This window comes from Caretta caretta, chromosome 1 (assembly GCF_965140235.1).
Source record: "Caretta caretta isolate rCarCar2 chromosome 1, rCarCar1.hap1, whole genome shotgun sequence".
NCBI lineage: Eukaryota > Metazoa > Chordata > Testudines > Cheloniidae > Caretta > Caretta caretta.
In genome coordinates, this window is record NC_134206.1 from 287,646,804 (window position 1) to 287,664,927 (window position 18,124).

At 42.8% G+C, this 18,124-nt stretch overlaps 1 protein-coding gene across 2 annotated transcripts in view; it reads left to right on the forward strand.

The window, feature by feature from the left end:
* PTPRB (protein tyrosine phosphatase receptor type B) overlaps positions 1–18,124 on the forward strand; it is a 105,118-nt gene that overhangs the window by 59,009 nt on the left and 27,985 nt on the right. For both annotated transcript variants that reach the window (XM_048835789.2, XM_048835788.2), the window contains 9 exons: positions 60–323; positions 1,731–1,994; positions 2,620–2,883; positions 3,782–4,045; positions 6,151–6,420; positions 7,827–8,090; positions 8,837–9,100; positions 9,437–9,718; positions 16,191–16,469. In XM_048835789.2, the coding sequence (XP_048691746.2) occupies positions 60–323; positions 1,731–1,994; positions 2,620–2,883; positions 3,782–4,045; positions 6,151–6,420; positions 7,827–8,090; positions 8,837–9,100; positions 9,437–9,718; positions 16,191–16,469 (2,415 nt within the window). The remainder of the gene's footprint in view (positions 1–59; positions 324–1,730; positions 1,995–2,619; positions 2,884–3,781; positions 4,046–6,150; positions 6,421–7,826; positions 8,091–8,836; positions 9,101–9,436; positions 9,719–16,190; positions 16,470–18,124) is intronic.

Below are 18,124 nucleotides of genomic sequence, written 5' to 3' on the forward strand. Positions count from 1 at the left end.
TTAACAATTGGAATAAGCTATTTAAAACGTCTTTGCTGCTTTTTCCTTTTGTTGCGCAGTTCCTTCCAGTGTGAGCGGAGTAACAGTGAATAATTCGGGACGGAGCGACTACCTCAGTGTTTCCTGGCTACCAGCAACTGGAGATGTGGATAGTTATTTGGTAACACTTTCTCATGACAGCCAGACGGTTCAGACTCTAACCATTTCCAGAGCCCTCAGTGAATGTTCTTTCAGCAGCCTGGTTCCCGGCAGGCTCTACAATGTGACAATAATCACAAAGTGTGGGAAGTATGAAAATCATTCCTTCAGCTGGGAACGAACAGGTAAAGGGGACAGAAAGAAAGGGGACTGTGTGTGGATTCAGTCACACACATCTCCCATGTTCAATCCTTTGCGATGATCTGTGCTAGCAGTAATGGCTAACCAAAACAGGAGCTAGATTGGAAAATCAAGTCCTAAAACTACAGTGCTTAAGATTGAGGGCCTGCTTTTCATTTATGACTGTAGGACTACTTTACACCACACTGACAATGTAAAGTGGCCTTAGCATAAATGAGAATCAGACCCCCTGATCTTCCTCACATTTCAGTCAGTGACAAAACCACAATTAAGTTCAATGCGAAGAGGATCTGGCCCAAAGCCTCACTGTAACCAAAGGAGGATTGGGAGTAAAAAATGTGAGTGCATAGGAAGGCCATCCTTAGCTAGAATAATTTGTGATCTTCTCCAGGGCAGTAATTTTGACCCCAACATAAGTGAGGGGATAAGGAGCTTTTGCTTCTGTGAAAGGGCGAAATCTAGTACAAATTTGGCAGCCCTCATGGTGAGCTGAGATTAAATGACAGTTTTGACTCAAGCACTTTGTTCCCCAGACCCTGTAAGTTGGCCCTTCATGTACTATCCTGTGCAGTAGGGGTCCAAAAAAGGCAAAAAAATGTTCAGATACAAATAGAATGGAATGGAAAGTGATACTGGAAATAATATAATGCCATAATATAAGTGAACTCCCGCCTTTATTTCTGGACATGCTATCTCAAAAAGGATATAACAGGAATAGAGGAGAACCAGAGATGTGTGACAGAAATGATCCGAGGTATGGAAAAACTTCCATCTGAAGAGAAATTTAAAATATGAGGACTGTTTACCTGAGAGCGAGCAGAGGAATAAGGGGGGACAAGATAGAGATATGCAAAATAACCCCCTTTCTCTTAATAGAACAACAAGGGGACAGTCAGTGAAACAGAAAGGTAGCAAATTTAGCACTAATAAAAGGATATACTCTTTCATACACTGCAGAGTTAGCCTATGAAACTCATTGCTATATGATAACATTAAAGCAAAGAGTGTAGTAGGATTCCAAAAGGGATTGGACTTGTATGTGGATAACAAGAACAGCCAGAGTTACAATAGCAAGAATTAAAACAATCAAACCCCACTGTTGGAAGGGATCAGCCCTCATGTTTCACATCATAAGCCAAGCCCTAATTAATGGGAGTTAGGAAGAAATGTTCCCAATGGACAGGCTATTCAATAACTGCCAGCTGCAAGGGTTTTTGCACTTCTCTCTGAAGTATCTGATACTTGACCACTGAGCTAATCTGGGTATGGCAGTGCCTGTGCTCAGTTACCTTTCTCTGGATATTCTGTGTGACACATTTATTGTTTCAGAATCCCTAATTCTTTGCCTGTGTTCTTCTCTTCCCCCCTTCCCTGCCCCTCCCTCCCCCCAGTACCTTCAAGCGTGCAGGGACTTACTGTCAGCAATTCAGCAAGAAGTGACTATTTAAAGGTGTCCTGGTTACATGCCACTGGAGATTTTGACAATTATGAAGTGATCATCAAGAACAACAATGACTTCAACCAAACAAAAAGTGTCCCCAAGGATGAAAATGAATGTGTGTTCACTAAACTGGTCCCGGGGAGGCAATACAGCGTAACTGTTAGCACACGGAGTGGAAAATATGAGACTAGTAGAAGGGTCAATGGCAGAACAAGTGAGTAAATACCCTGGAGAACATCCCTGGAGTTCTGATTGGAGGGAGGGCATTTTTATTTACAGTACACAGGTGAAAAGGAAGTCTTGTTTTACCATCTGATGCTGATAGCTTGGCTCTTCAAACGTGTGTCGCTCTAAAGATCAAAGGAGGCATCTAGGTTACAATAGATGTCTAAGTCAAAGACATGCAGAAAATTAAAAAAAAATACGTGTGTTTAGGGTTGTAAACTCTGAGATAAAATATAGCATATTTAAAATCAAAGTTGTACAGTTTTGCCATGTCAATCTGTTATTTATGTTTTAAAAGCAATGACAACAGATATAGAATCTCTCTCTTTCATGTGACAGGCTGGAGGTGCAGAAAGAGAGTTATCCATGCTTTTATTCATTTATTTGTTATTTTATTTTTTATATTGTGGTAGCTCCTAGAAGCCCTAGTCATGGACCATTGTGCTAGACTCTGTACAAACACAGAACAAAAAGATGGTTCCATTAGTTTCAATAACATTTTGCATGCTAAGGTTTACATCACAAGAGGTATGTCAAGTCACGTTCCTTGGCAGTGGTCAGAATAACAATGACCTGAAGAGTTTATTTGCTATTCTTTTCTATTGTGTTTTCAGTGCCGGAGTCAGTGAAGGAACTGACTCTTAGTAACAGAAGCACTGAAGACCTGCAAGTTACCTGGTCAAAGGCTGAGGGGGATGTCGATCAGTATGAGATTCAGTTACTTTTCAATGATATGAAGGTCTTTCCACCCATTTTCCTTGGAAACACCATTGAGGAGTATAGGTTCACAGCTTTAACCCCAGGGCGCCTGTACAAAATTCTTGTCTTGACAATCAGTGGAGACACACAACGTGCCACTTTCATAGAAGGACTGACAGGTAAGAGAAAACAGCTTTTAAAACATGATTTCGGGCTTCTTCATTCCGGAGAGCAAAAAACTGGGAGTTCAGCAAATCCAGACTGCGTCACAATCATACTTGAGCTCCTTAGTCTACAATGAACCCAGCTGTAATACTGTCAGAGAAATGCAAGATGTCACTGAAAGCCACATCAATACTTCAGCTAAACTGAGCTTCCCTTAATAAACAAATGTCACAATCATCCACTATCATATAAGTGATGGATGGTAGTGTGATTTCTTGGTTAGAGGAGGGCATTGGGAGTGAAGATTTCAGATTTCTTTTATGCCCAGCTCTGCCACTGGTTTGCTTTGTCACCTTGGTGAAATCACTTAACATCTCAGTCAGCTCCCCAATTTACCATCTGTAAAATAAGTATATTACATAACTACAAACAAATTGTGACGTTTAATACATTATCATCTGTAAAGAATTTTGAGATTCTCAGAAGAAAGATCCTTGTGTAATATTATCTGCAGAATATAAAGGTATCTAGACAAAGCAACGATAACAGTATTTTTTTATTTTCTTTATTGTCTCTGGAAAGATATAGCATTCTTCTTATGAATAAAGAGAAAGAGAGAGGTACGGTGTTGTACATTGCTAGGGCACAATCCTGCAAATACTTACACACATCTGCAGCTTCACTCACACAAGTAGTGGGACTACTCACAGGAGTAAAGTTACACATACATGTAAGTATTTGCAAAATTAGGCCCCTCATGAGTACAATAGTCTCTTTTCCTTTTGTACTTATTGCTGATGTAGACTTCAGAATTGCATTTGCTGCAGCTACAGACATACCAGTATTTGAAATATTTGATTGGAATGAAAATTTCTGAGCTGGGGTTTCCATCTTTCTGGTTTTTTTCCCCAGCTCCAAGTGCTGTCAAAAACATTCACGTTTCAGCCAATGGGATGACAAACAGCCTGAGAGTGAACTGGACTCCTGGAGGAGGAGATGTTGATTCCTACACAGTGACACTATTCCATCAGAACTATCAGCTTGATTCCCAGACTGTCTCCAAGCCTGTCTATGAGCATACCTTCAGCAAGTTAGAAGCAGGGGAGCAGTACCGGGTTGTGGTACAGTCTAACAGCGGCACCCTGCACAACAGTTTAACGGCTCTCGGACGTACAAGTACGTTTCTTAGTGGAAAAAGGGCAAAAAGTGCCATACGTTCCCATCAGATTAGTACTATTTTATAACAGTATTTTATTATTTGTCTATATGGTGTCCCAAAGTGTCTGGGGAGACTCAGATGTGTAAGGAGATGGGTCTCTGTCACAAAGAGTTTGAAGGCTTGATCCTGCAAACCTACCTGGTAGTAATTTCGCTGGTGTGAATAATCACATTGGCGTCAGTGGGACTTCTCATGTGGGCAACTTTACTTGAGTAAATATTTGTGAGAATGGGCCCTCCAGTCCAAACTCTGCCATGGGATCTGCTAATGCAGCCTCTTATGCCTGCCTGGAATCCCAAAGGAGCCGGTGGGACTCCACACAGTGTGCTAGCAGAGCCCACTGCATGATCAGGGGCTCCCAGAAAATGGAAGAGATGCAACTCAATATCATGATTTAAATCCTCTTCCTCTTTTTGTGTGAGCCTGTGTTTTGCTTTGGGACTGGGCTTTTGGGGGGAGTAGCCCTTGGCTAAGATGTTTTCTGTCATCCCGTACTTGCCTGTCTTGTCTATTATTTTGACAGTTTTGTTGTTTCTTTGCGTTTTAATACTTGTTTATATTCCTTTGAAACCTGTGATGGTTTTTCAGCTATTTATACACACTACACACACACATATCCTCTTTGTAGTATAAAAGCTAAATAAATTCTCTCTCTTTCTGGTCCTTCAATTTTTTTTTTTAAATAGCCCTCTCCTGATCATCCCTTTCTCTGCTGTCCCAAGCACCATGACTCTCTGGAAACCACCCCACTACACCTCCTCTTATCCATTGCTTCCCAACCCAACCTTGGCCTTGGTGTGCTTTAGCTACTTTACACACTGGAGGAAAAAGGAATGTAACCTGAGGCCAAGGGAAGGGTTGTAAGTGTCTCAGCCAGGGACAATGACTGCTACAACAAGAGGGTGAGAATGCGATATTGGAGAGTAGGCAGCCTAGTCACTACTTTGGCCCCAGCTTTCATACGATCTTTTATTATTTCTTAGATATGACTATATAAACAAGTATGCAACTTTTGTTAGAACAACATTGAATAGTCATGGGCTGGAGTCTGCTTTATGAATTTATGCTCCATGGAGCAGAGAACGGGGGAGAGGAGGGGAGGAGTCTCCCGGGTGTTGATTACAGTTCTCTAATTCATTCCCAAGGGGCTGTCTGCCAGCTGCGGGTAGCCAGAGCACAGCACACCCCCTACACCTCCCTTCCACCCTCCAGCCACTAGGAGTTGTGGGGAGTTTGTCCGAGAGCTGGTTTCTCTGCCTGCTGGGGTCTCTCCCATGCTGAGGAAATTCAAAGTTGGGGAGGTGCAGATGACATATAAAGCTATAAAACTGTATCATTTAGTGGGTTAGCCAGCCTTCCAACATTGCATTCCATGCTCTATACGCTCCCCAAATATTATTTATTTTAATTTTTTTTTAATAAATGTGTGTAATTCTATATAGGGCAGACGCAATGAACAGAGATACGCATAACAGGCAACTTTTCGAATGCTGTGGGAGTGTTGCACACAGACTGTGAAAGCGAGGTGTTTAGCAATTTTTATGAAGCAGAGTCTAACAGAAATGACTTCAATTCACCACTATTGGTAGAACAAAAAAAATCTGTCTCTTTAAAAACCCGTTTAATCTAATCTACAAGATCTAAAGTGCCTTAACCATAATTTATGTAATGACTGCATGGTACATGGTGCACAGTTAAGGTTGTTTTGGGTGCCCTACTGATACATTTCCATAGAAGAACATTCATACTCTTTTTTTTTTTTAAGTTTAACCTTCACTTTGAATTTCCAGGAGGTATAATGCCTGGTTTGGAGATAATTACAAGATCCCTGTAATACATCTTACCCTAAATTACGGAAAGTAGTTTTTGTGTAGGAATTCTGTCTGTCTGTCTGTGTGCGCGCAAATACACACATACACATACATACACCACATGCATCGGTATGAGCTGACATACATAAATATTTTTCACAAATATTTTTCACAGTTAATTATGTTAATTCACAAACACATATTAAGTGATACAAAATTAACCTCACAATCTCTTTAATTGTTGTTCCCAGTTCCTTCCTCTGTCCAGGGTTTATTTGCAGATCATGCCTACAGCAGTCATTCCTTGTTAGTGACCTGGCACAGTGGTCCTGGAGTGGCTGAGAGATATGACATCCTGCTTTTGACTGAGCAAGGTATCCTTCTGAGCAATAAATCAGAGCCAGCAACTGCTAAACAGCACAAATTTGAAGATTTAATACCAGGCAAGAAGTATAAAGTGCAAATGTTGACAGTCAGCGGTGGGCTCTTCAGCAGCCGAGCAGAAACCGAAGGCCGAACAGGTAGAGCATTTCAGCATTATTTACAGTATCTGCAGTAAGATATGGTATGAATATAATGATTCATTCAAATATCTAGTTATCCAAAAAGCTCCAGTAGGAACCAGTCTCCTTGAATCAATGCATCGTTTTTCTGAGATACGTTTAATGTAAAAAATTGAAAATTGCTTACAAAGGGGTGTGGATTTTCCAGGTTGTTGTGAAAGGATCAGTAGCCTTTGGCACGCGGCCCATCAGGGTAAAACTGGGCCAGGCCGGTTTGTTTACCTGCCGTGTCTGCAGGTTCAGCTGATCGCAGCTCCTACTGGCCTTGGTTTGCCGTTCCAGGCCAATGGGGCTGCAGGAAGGGTGGCCAGCACATCCCTTGGCCTGCGCCTCCACATTGGCCTGAAGCGGCGAACCGCAGCCAGTAGGAGTTGCCATCGGCCAAACCCGAGGACGCGGCAGGTAAACAAACAGGCCCGGCCTGCCAGGGCTTTCCCTGATGGGCCACGTGCCAAAGGTTGCTGATCCCTGTTGTAGTGCATTGTATATTGAAGCAGAGAGTTGAGGAGTGTTGCTATAGTTAAGAATCTCTCTGCATGTCCATTATATAGCCATGTTAACTCTTTCTATTGTCTATCCTTAAATTCACTAGAGGCTGAGGGAGCTGGGATTGTTTAGCCTGCAGAAGAGAAGAATGAGGGGGGATTTGATAGCTGTTTTCAACTACCTGAAAGGGGGTTCCAAAGAGGATGGCTCTAGACTGTTCTCAATGGTATCAGATGACAGAACGAGGAGTAATGGTCTCAAGCTGCAGTGGGGGAGGTTTAGATTGGATATTAGGAAAAACTTTTTCACTATGAGGGTGGTGAAACACTGGAATGCATTACCTAGGGAGGTGGTAGAATCTCCTTCCTTAGAGGTTTTTAAGGTCAGGCTTGACAAAGCCCTGGCTGGGATGATTTAACTGGGAATTGGTCCTGCTTTGAGCAGGGGGTTGGACTAGATGACCTTCTGGGGTCCCTTCCAACCCTTATATTCTATGATTCTATGATTCTATGATTCACTTGGCTTATATAGGATCCTAGCCCCAACTTGAATACAAATATACTGCCAGTGTTGCCAACCTTTTCTCAGGCAAAACTTCACATTGTTGTTAAAGAGAAGTTTTGTGTGAGTCTAGACTGGAGGATTGAGCCCCTTGGTTATCATACATATTACATATGTGTTGCTAAATGGCATCTATAACTTACAAAAGTTTTCATCTTGTTTCTGGACGTCATTGTTTTTGTGCTTTTACGTTATATGAATGTAGTTCTCAGTGGCTTAATAGAAACTTCTTCTAATCATAAGTGTCATTTTAACTGAGATTTAGCTTAGTTACTAGAATCTCTGACATTTTCTCCTATATTTATCCCTGTTTCCAGTCCCAGCTGCTGTCACAAATCTGAAGGTCACAGAAAACACCAATGGACGCCTGTCATTCAGCTGGACTACCTCCCAGGGAGAACTGGACTCCTATAATATCTTTCTGTACAATCCAGACAAATCCCTCCAGGACAGAATTTCAGGAGACCAGAACCTTCAGCAGTGTTCTTTCCAGAACTTGCGGCAAGGCAGGATGTATAAAATGGTGATTGTTACCCACAGTGGAGAGCTCACAAATGAGTCATCCGTATTTGGAAGAACAGGTAGGAGCATCTAGCAGGATAATCCATCCCCAATGAAATCTTCCTTCAGGACATCGGTGAGCTAATCTAATAGCCAAAAGCTGGTACTAGAGTCTAGTAAAGCTGTTAGAAGTATCCAAGCTGTATTTATACATCAAAGGCATTATCTAAAAGAAAGCTAAATTCTAAATTATGTGACAACTGTTTTCAGATAATAAATAAGTAAATATTGTCCTAATTTATTATCTGCGGCCCAGTGGTACCTAGGTGTCCCAATCAAGGGCAGGAGCCCTATTGTGCTAGAAGCTATATAGGTATAAATAAAAAGACAGTCCTCTGCCCCAAAGAGCTTACAGCACTGGTTTATGATAAGATGCAGCAAGTGGGCAAAACAAACGGGGAAGGGAGAAGACAAGGTGGCTAACAGTGAAATGAAAAAGCTTTTCATGATTAGCACTAGTTTCAGCTTACCATTTGTCTACCAACTGCCAGGTGGCAGGGTGTTGTAGGCATTTGTAAGAGCTATGTTACTCCCCAAAACCTCCTCTAATCTCCCACTACTCCCCCTCCTCCTCTTCCCTCCCCCCTTCCCCCCCGATACACACACACACACACACACACTGAAATTCCTGAAATTTGTTTCCTGTTTTTTGGCCACCTGTGCTATGTATATCTAGATCTTTATATGGCCACTATCACAGCACTACCGTAGCACTATTCTTCCCCAAAATGTTCAGTGTGTAGTAACTGTGTACCCTCTCTTTCAGTTCCAGCCCCAGTTATTAATCTCAACAGCTCCAACAGAAACATGACAGGCAGTCTGTGGTTCACCTGGGGACCAGCATCAGGAGATGTAGACTATTATGAACTGAATCTTTATAACCCAAATGGCACACAGAAGGAAACAAGGCATGGGAAAGACCTGAGAGAGTGGCATTTCCTGGGCCTAGTTCCTGGCAGAAAGTATACCCTGGTTGTAGTGACCCACAGCGGTGACCTGACCAATACAGCAAAGACTGAGGGAAGAACAGGTAAAGAACTGCAGTGGCTTTTTGCCCCCAACTGTCAGAATTTACAGCAGTTCATTGATATGTGATGGATTTATTCTGAGATAAGATTTTTATTGCATGAATTATTAAAGGCATAGAAAAGTACAAGTAAGACCATCATAAATGGTATTACATTAATGGCAGGAAATAAATCAGAGTCCGACTGGTTTATTCGGTGTCCTGTTTCTTATCAATGTTACTGTGCAGAAGCCGGAGAGAAAAGAAGAAGTCTAAGATAATGGCTGTTTTGTTTCACACACCCATCCTGTGTGCAAATGTCATGAGACTTTTTCTTTTCATTTTGCCCCTTGTGTCTAGCACCCAGTCCTCCTAGTGCTGTATCATTTGCCGATGTTGCAAACACCTCCCTGTCAATCACCTGGCTGGGTCCCCCAGACTGGACGGATTATGATGACTTTGAGTTGCAATGGTTCCCGAGAGATCCCCTTACAGTCTTCAACCCGTACAGCAACAGCAGATCAAAGGGACGCATCATGTATGGCCTTCGACCGGGGCGGCTCTATAATTTCAGTGTCAGGAGCGTCAGCGGCAACACCTGGAAGACATACAGTCAATCACTGTCTGGAACTGTGAGAACAAGTAGGAACCCATTTGTTATTGAACCCTTATTGCTCATCTGGAGATGATGCTGAAACAGTACGGCCAATGAGTTAAATCTTACCCATCCCAATTAAGCATTTATTAATTTCTACTAGTTGATTCAAGAATGTCTGGATATGGAGTCAAGTAGAAATCAAAACGTTCCTTTGTCCTGCCCTACAGCAAGTATGTAAAGATTAGAAATGAACACAAGCTGCAAAATTCAGATCCAGATCAAAACATTCCTGAAATTCTGGACTATTTGGTTCCAGGTTTCGATTTATCATAGAATCAGAAAAATGTAGGGCTGAAAGGGACCTTGAGAAGACATCAAGTCCAGCCCCCTGCATTGAGGTAGGACCAAATAAACCTAGACCATCTCTGACAGGTGTTTGTCTAATCTGTTCTTAAAAACCTCCAAGGATGAGGATTCCACACCCTCCCTTGGAAGCCTATTCCAAAGTTTATCTAACTTTATGGTTAGAAAGTTTTTCCTAATATCTAACCTAAATCTCCATGATGCAGTTTAAGCCCATTACCTCTTGTCCTATTTCCAGTGGACATGAAAAACAATTGATCACTGTCCCCTTTATAACAGCCCTTACCATAGTTGAAGACTGTTATCAGGTCCCTGTTCAGTCTTCATTTCTGAAGACTAAAAATGCACAGGTTTTTTTTAACTTCCTCAAAGGTCAGGTTTTCTAAGCCTTTTCTCAATTTTTGCTGCTCTGCTCTGGCCTGTCTGCTGATTCAGATCCAAACGTCTTTGAAGTTCAGGATTATTTAGATTCTGAAATTTGGAGTGGGTCCATCAAGATATTTTGAGCAATCAAAAAGGAAGTGTGTTCCTGGGGCACAAGAAGGCCTTGGGTATAGTAGATCTGAAAAAGTAAAGTCAAAGAGTTCCTTTCCTCTTAATAGCTGTTTGTCAATGTTTGTGGCTTCCACCCATATTTATCTGAGTCCAGCTGATCTCATTAACAGTCTGATGAGAAGACTGCCCTGAAGTGGACAGAATAGCTAAACCATGGGGAACATTTTGGACCATACAGTAATCTGTACTTTGGGTCATATGTTGTACTTCACATGGTGTAACTAAAACACATATTTTGCACAGTGAAATACATACTTCATAGACATGCCCTGTTGAGATGGACATTTCATATGTTACACAGGAAACCAGATTCACACATAGTTCATGTGACTTTTGTCCTCTCAGCCTTGAGAGGACTGTGTTGTGGTTTCCATTTCTGATTATTCAGCTGAACTACTAGTCTTGTGATAAACTGCAGATTCGAACTGCTAAATGTAGACTAGACGGCCTAAACTTTCATTTTTGTTTCTTTGCATGTTACACCTTGAAAACATTTTAAGCGACAAAATAGCAAATTTTTGCCACTTGAATTCAAAGTGCTAATTGGAGAAGTAAAAGGACAGAATAAAGATGTTAGCTGCTATGCTTCTTCCCCTAATCACATCAGGAGGCAGTGAAACTGCAGCAAAAAGTCTTATTAGTGATAAGAAAAGGAGTACTAGTGGCACCAGCTACAGCTCACTTCATGCTCAAATAAATTGGTTAGTCTCCACGGTGCCACAAGTCCTCCTTTTCTTTTTGTGGATACAGACTAACACGGCTGCTACTCTGAAACCTGTTATTAGTGATAGTGCCATGTAGAGGGATAAGGGGAATAGAAAGGGCAATTCATATGCACACACCATTTAGCCCTGTTAGCTTTCTTCCATAAAAGACCTGCAAAACTGGGCTATGTTTGCAAAGGAGTTGGGCCCAGGGGGTGGATGAGAGGAGCCATGAAAAAGCTATGCTAAGTGACATACATAGAGAGAGAGATATTTGGTGAAAATTTTGGTCTATACTTTGGGGGGGGGTGAGTGTGTACGTGAGTGTACATACACACACAGAGTATGGGTCAAAATCTTAACCAAAAAAATTAACTATGTACTCTGTGACTTCTCTCAGTGGAAATTCATACCTGATATAAGTGGGTGGAAATCACAGGGTCACATTCTAGAAGGAAAATACTGGTCACTTTTATTCCTGCAGAGGTCTGTGATCAGTTTGTTCCTTGCATTGATTTTATGCTGGAGGGAAATGTAAAGGCCTTAACATTATGGGCATGTTTATTAGGTAGGGTCACCGTACTCCTTAGCTGATACTTTGCAACTGTAAGATGATTTGTTTCAAAAAGAGTGATCCAGCCAAGATTTTCAGAAGTGACTGATGGTTTGGGATGCCCCAGTCTCAAAACTTTTTAAGTGGGCCTAATTTTCAGAAAGTGCTAAGCACCTACTCTCTGAAAATCTGGCCACTTTAAGGTGGCAGAAGTTAGTACCTATAATTATTCATCACTTCTGAAAAATTTGGCCTTTTTACATTTATCATCTCAGAGGACAACAGTGGTTAGACCAGAGGTCGGCAACTTTCAGCACACAGCCCATCGGAGTAATCTACTGGCGGGCTGCGAGACATTTTGTTATGTTGACCGTCTGCAGGCATGGCTCCCGCAGCTCCCAGTGACTGCGGTTTGCCATTCCTGGCCAATAGGAACTGCGGGACACAGGGATGTGTTGGCTGCCACTTCCCACAGCTCCAGTTGGCCAGGAACAGCAAACAGCAGCCACAGGGAGCTGCGGGGGGCTGTGCCTACAGACGGTCAATGTAAACAAAATGCCTCACGGCCTGCCAGTGGATTACCCTGATGGGCCACGTGCTGAAGGTTGCCAACGCCTGGGTTAGACCTTTTTCCAAGTATTATAGAAATGTTTTTAGTTGGTTGGTTTTTGGTTTTGGGGTGTGTTTTTTTTTTTTTTACATGTATCTCTAGCTTTTCACCTTGAAAGTTAGAGTTTGACAATGGTGCCTTGATTTAATTTCATTTTTGTGCTGTGTCAAAATGTGTTCCTTTAATTAGTTCCTTTAATTAGAACTTTTTAAATGATCTTATATTATTTACAAAAAGAAAAGGAGTACTTGTGTCACCTTAGAGACTAACAAATTTATTTGAGCATAAGCTTTCGTGAGATATAGCTCACTTCATCGGATGCATTCGGTGGAAAATACAGTGGGGAGATTTATATACATAGAGAACATGAAACAATGGGTGTTACCATACACACTGTAACAACAGTGATCAGTTAAGGTGAGCAGGAGAGTGGGGGCAGGAAAAACCTTTTGTAGTGATAATCAAGGTGGGCCATTTCCAGCAGTTGACAAGAACGTCTGAGGAACGGTGGGGGGGGGAAGGGAATAAACATGGGGAAATAGTTTTACTTTGTGTAATGACCCATCCACTCCCAGTCTCTATTCAATCCTAAGTTAATTGTATCCAGTTTGCAAATTAATTCCAATTCAGCAGTCTCTCATTGGAGTCTGTTTTTGAAGTCTTTTTGTTGAAGAATAGCCATTTTTAGGTCAGAAATAGAGTGACCAGAGAGATTGAAGTGTTCTCCGACTGGTTTATGAATGTTATAATTCTTGACATCTGATTTGTGTCCATTTATTCTTTGACGTAGAGACTGTCCAGTTTGACCAATGTACATGACAGAGGGGCATTGCTGGCACATGATGGCATATATCACATTGGTAGATGTGCAGGTGAACGAGCCTCTGATAGTGTGGCTGACGTGATTAGGCCCTATGATGGTGTCCCCTGAATAGATATATGGGCACAGTTGGCAACGGGCTTTGTTGCAAGGATAGCTTCCTGGGTTAGTGGTTCTGTTGTGTGGTGTGTGGTTGCTGGTGAGTATTTGCTTCAGGTTGGGGGGCTGTCTGTCTCCCAAGATCTGTGAGAGTGATGGGTCTTCCTTCAGGATAGGTTGTAGATCCTTGATGATGTGTTGGAGAGGTTTTAGTTGAGGCTGAAGGTGATGGCTAGTGGCGTTCTGTTATTTTCTTTGTTGGGCCTGTCCTGTAGTAGGTGACTTCTGGGTACTCTTCTGGCTCTGTCAAACTGTTTCTTCACTTCAGCAGGTGGGTATTGTAGTTGTAAGAATGCTTAATAGAGATCTTGTAGGTGTTTGTCTCTGTCTGAGGAGTTGGAGCAAATGCGGTTGTATCGTAGAGCTTGGCTATAGACAATGGATCATGTGGTGTGGTCTGGATGAAAGCTGGAGGCATGTAGGTAGGCATAGCGGTCAGTAGGTTTCCGGTATAGGGTGGTGTTTATGTGACCATCGCTTATGAGCATCGTAGTGTCCAGGAAGTGGATCTCTTGTGTGGACTGGTCCAGGCTGAGGCTGATGGTGGGATGGAAATTGTTGAAATCATGGTGGAATTCCTCAAGGTCTTCTTTTCCATGGGTCCAGATGATGAAAATGTCATCAATGTAGTGCAAGTAGAGTAGGGGCATTAGGGGACGAGAGCTGAGGAAGCGTTGTTCTAAGTCAGCCATAAAAATGTTGGCATACTGTGGGGCCATGCGGGTACCCATAGCAGTGCCGCTGATTTGAAGGTATACATTGTCCCCAAATGTGAAATAGTTATGCGTGAGGACAAAGTCACAAAGTTCAGCCACCAGGTTTGCCGTGACATTATCGGGGATACTGTTCCTGACGGCTTGTAGTCCATCTTTGTGTGGAATATTGGTGTAGAGGGCTTCTACATCCATAGTGGCCAGGATGGTGTTTTCAGGAAGATCACCGATGGATTGTAGTTTCCTCAGGAAGTCGGTGGTGTCTCGAAGATAGCTGGGAGTGCTGGTAGCATTGGGCCTGAGGAGGGAGTCTACATAGCCAGACAATCCTGCTGTCAGGGTGCCAATGCCTGAGATGATGGGGCGTCCAGGATTTCCAGGTTTATGGATCTTGGGTAGCAGATAGAGTACACCAGGTCGGGGTTCCAGGGGTGTGTCTGTGCGGATTTGTTCTTCTGCTTTTTCAGGGAGTTTCTTGAGCAAACGGTGTAGTTTCTTTTGGTACCTCTCAGTGGGATCAGAGGTAATGGCTTATAGAAAGTGGTGTTGGAGAGCTTCCTACCAGCCTCTTGTTCATATTCCGACCTATTCATGATGACAACAGCACCTCCTTTGTCAGCCTTTTTGATTATGATGTCAGAGTTGTTTCTGAGGCTGTGGACGGCATTGTGTTCTGCACAGCTGAGGTTATGGGGCAAGTGATGCTGCTTTTCCACAATTTCAGCCCGTGCACGTCGGCGGAAGCACTCTATGTAGAAGTCCAGTCTGTTGTTTCGACCTTCAGGAGGAGTCCACCCAGAATCCTTCTTTTTGTAGTCTTGGTAGGAAGGTCTCTGTGGATTAGTATGTTGTTCAGAGATGTGTTGGAAATATTCCTTGAGTCGGAGACATCGAAAATAGGATTCTAGGTCACCACAGAACTGTATCACGTTCGTGGGGGTGGAGGGGCAGAAGGAGAGGCCCCGAGACAGGACAGATTCTTCTGCTGGGCTAAGAATATAGTTGGATAGATTAACAATATTGCTGGGTGGGTTAAGGGAACCATTGCTGTGGCCCCTTGTGGCATGTAGTAGTTTAGATAGTTTAGTGTCCTTTTTCTTTTGTAGGGAAGCAAAGTGTGTGTTGTAAATGGCTTGTCTACTTTTTGTAAAGTCTAGCCACGAGAAAGTTTGTGTGGAAGGTTGTTTTTTTATGAGAGCATCCAGTTTTGAGAGCTCATTCTTAATCTTTCCCTGTTTGCTGTAGAGGATGTTGATCAGGTGGTTCCGCAGTTTCTTTGAGAGTGTGTGGCACAAGCTGTCAGCATAGTCTGTGAGGTATGTAGATTGTAATGGATTTTTTACTTTCAGTCCTTTTGGTGTGATGTCCATCTGTTTGCATTTGGAAAGGAAGATGATGAACCTTGTATTTTTGCTACAAGGAGCTGAGGGGTAAATTACTAATTCCTGCTATTTTAGCTCCCTCTTTTGCAATGTACAGTATTTGATTCTTCAGCTGTAATGTATTTCTTTGGACAATTGTGGGAAATAAGGCTGAAAGGAAAAAGAGAAGTTTATAAATAGCATGTTAAACATTTGTGCCTTTCACTGTAGAGTGTGTGCTATATGATATGGACATTTCATTGTAAGAAGTATGCATTTCAATTACGCTGTATGATGAGGGGTATTTTTTAACTAGATTTAAGCTCCAGTTGTACCATAGTTCTAATAATATGTTGGATTCCTATTGCACCTTTCTTCAGAAGATCTGAAAAGTTTTTTTACAGTTAATTACTGACGAGTCACAGTTCTTTGGAGGTCGATGGCATTAATTCAGTTTACAGAGGTAAAATGAGGTCAAGTGACTTGCCTAAAATCTTTCAGCAAGTGTGCGGTAGAGCTAGGAATCCTGATTCTTAGTCCCTTTGCTCTAATTAAATTATTAATTTAGACTTGAGTGCTAAGACTGATGGCCAAGCCATAGAGTAAGCACAAAATGTATAATGCATGTCCTCTGTTACATTACGCTTCAACTTTTCAACCTCTCCCCTCCATCTTTAGGACCAGACAGAATACAAAACCTTCACTGCCGGCCACAAAACTCTACTGCCATTGCATGTTCCTGGACCCCGCCTGACTCTGACTTCGATGGATATAGTATTGAATGCAAAAAAATGGACACTGGAGAAGTTGAGTTTTCCAAAAGGATCGAGAAAGAAAAATCTTTGCAAAACATCATGATGCTAGTACCCCACAAGAGATACTTGGTGTCCATCAAAGTGCAGTCTTCAGACATGACTAGTGAGGTAGTTGAAGACAGCACCATCACTATGATAGACCGTAAGTCCTTGATGTATCAAATACATAGGTACAGTGGCATGGAGGGAGAAGGTGAACAGGGATAAGGTGAACAGGAATATGCTATCATCTGGTCCTGTTGGTTAGTCAGCGGACTTTTCGACCTCCAAACCTGCCTGTTATGTCACACCAGCCACCGAAATGTGTGACCAGTGACCAAAATGGGGAACACCTGTGTTTAGTTGCACGCTGTGCCAGATTATAAGGCTCTTAAACTATAAAACTTCTTTAAAGGATTTTTTATCACTGTGTGAATCTTATTGTAAAACTGGTTTATTTGACTCACGCAGTGAGAACAAACTTGAAAACAAGTTTTATAATCTGTCAGTCATGGCACAACATGCAGCCTACAACTGACCCTTTGTTCTCCTCTGGGTTTGCCTCTTTGCTGCCCCCTGGTCCTTTCCTCTCACCAAATGCCATCGCCAAGTCAAAATAGTGGGAAGCCACTTAGAGCCTTCAGGAAGTTGGGGCAGTGGCTCTTCTTCAGGCTTTACTCCCTCTTCTCTCAGATGATGAGTTTGCGTTGGGCAGTGGAGATGAAGGAGGAGCACTGCTCTGCAGACTCCTCTCAGACTCCCTTGTGGCTCCTCCCTTGGGCTGCAAATGGGTTGTAAATGGCAGCTTGCAGCTACTCAACAACATACACAAGGAGGGAGGTAATGCCAGCCCGCATGGTACTGCCCTGTGCATGGTGATGTCTCTCTCTACTGTGCACAAGCCACTCACAGGAATCTCCTTCTCCCTTCTTCACCTTGGCTGGTCAGCAGCTGCTGCTGACACTCAAGTTGTGGCAATCCATGGGTCACCTCCAGTCTGTGTGGTACAGCATGACAGAGAGCCTTAATTACCCCCAAGGCCAAATGTTCCATGAAGTATAGTGTGATTGACAGGTCTGGTCACCAGTCCCCCCTTGGCTGCACAGAGCCAAGGAGAACTACAAAGTCCAGTCGCTAAAAACCCCTACAAATCCTACACTGAGCAATAAGGGGTTAATAAGCTAATGGAGACTCAGCTGAGAGATGTCAGAATTGGAGGGAGGAACTTAAAAGGGAGAAACCTAGCTCAGCTGATGACAAATCAGGGAGGAGAGCAGATCTTGGAAAAATGGATGGCTGAATGCAGGAGCCCCATTGGGCAGCCACTGCCCAATGGTCCCTTCCTGAAGGAAGGGAGGACCTGATGCTGACTCACCTTAAAAGGAGACTATTCCTCTCTGTTGGTGAACTCGGATTAGGGCCACAGCCTGATGAGTGCCCTCTGAAGGAAGAGAACTTTAACCCAGCTTTGGGACCATTCATTTGTGTCAATTCCTCTTTCTTCTGTTCATTGACAACCCTGGCAGGTTATCTGGTGTCCAGCCACTGGTGGGCCTCTTAGGACTGGAACTGGGAATGGTAAAACCACCCAGACATTCCAGAGCTGTGACCCCAATGATTGCTGGGGCCCTGCCCAGAGCCTGGGAAAAAAGAACATGGTAAAACCCACCCTTCACATGAATTGCAACCAAGCCCTGTCTCTTCTCTACTACAAGAGATGCTATGAGTTCAGATAAAATCAGAGATAACCTGAGCATCACCAGATACAGCAACAGAACCTCTTTGAAGGCTTAACTGTTCTCCATTGTTTTCATTTTT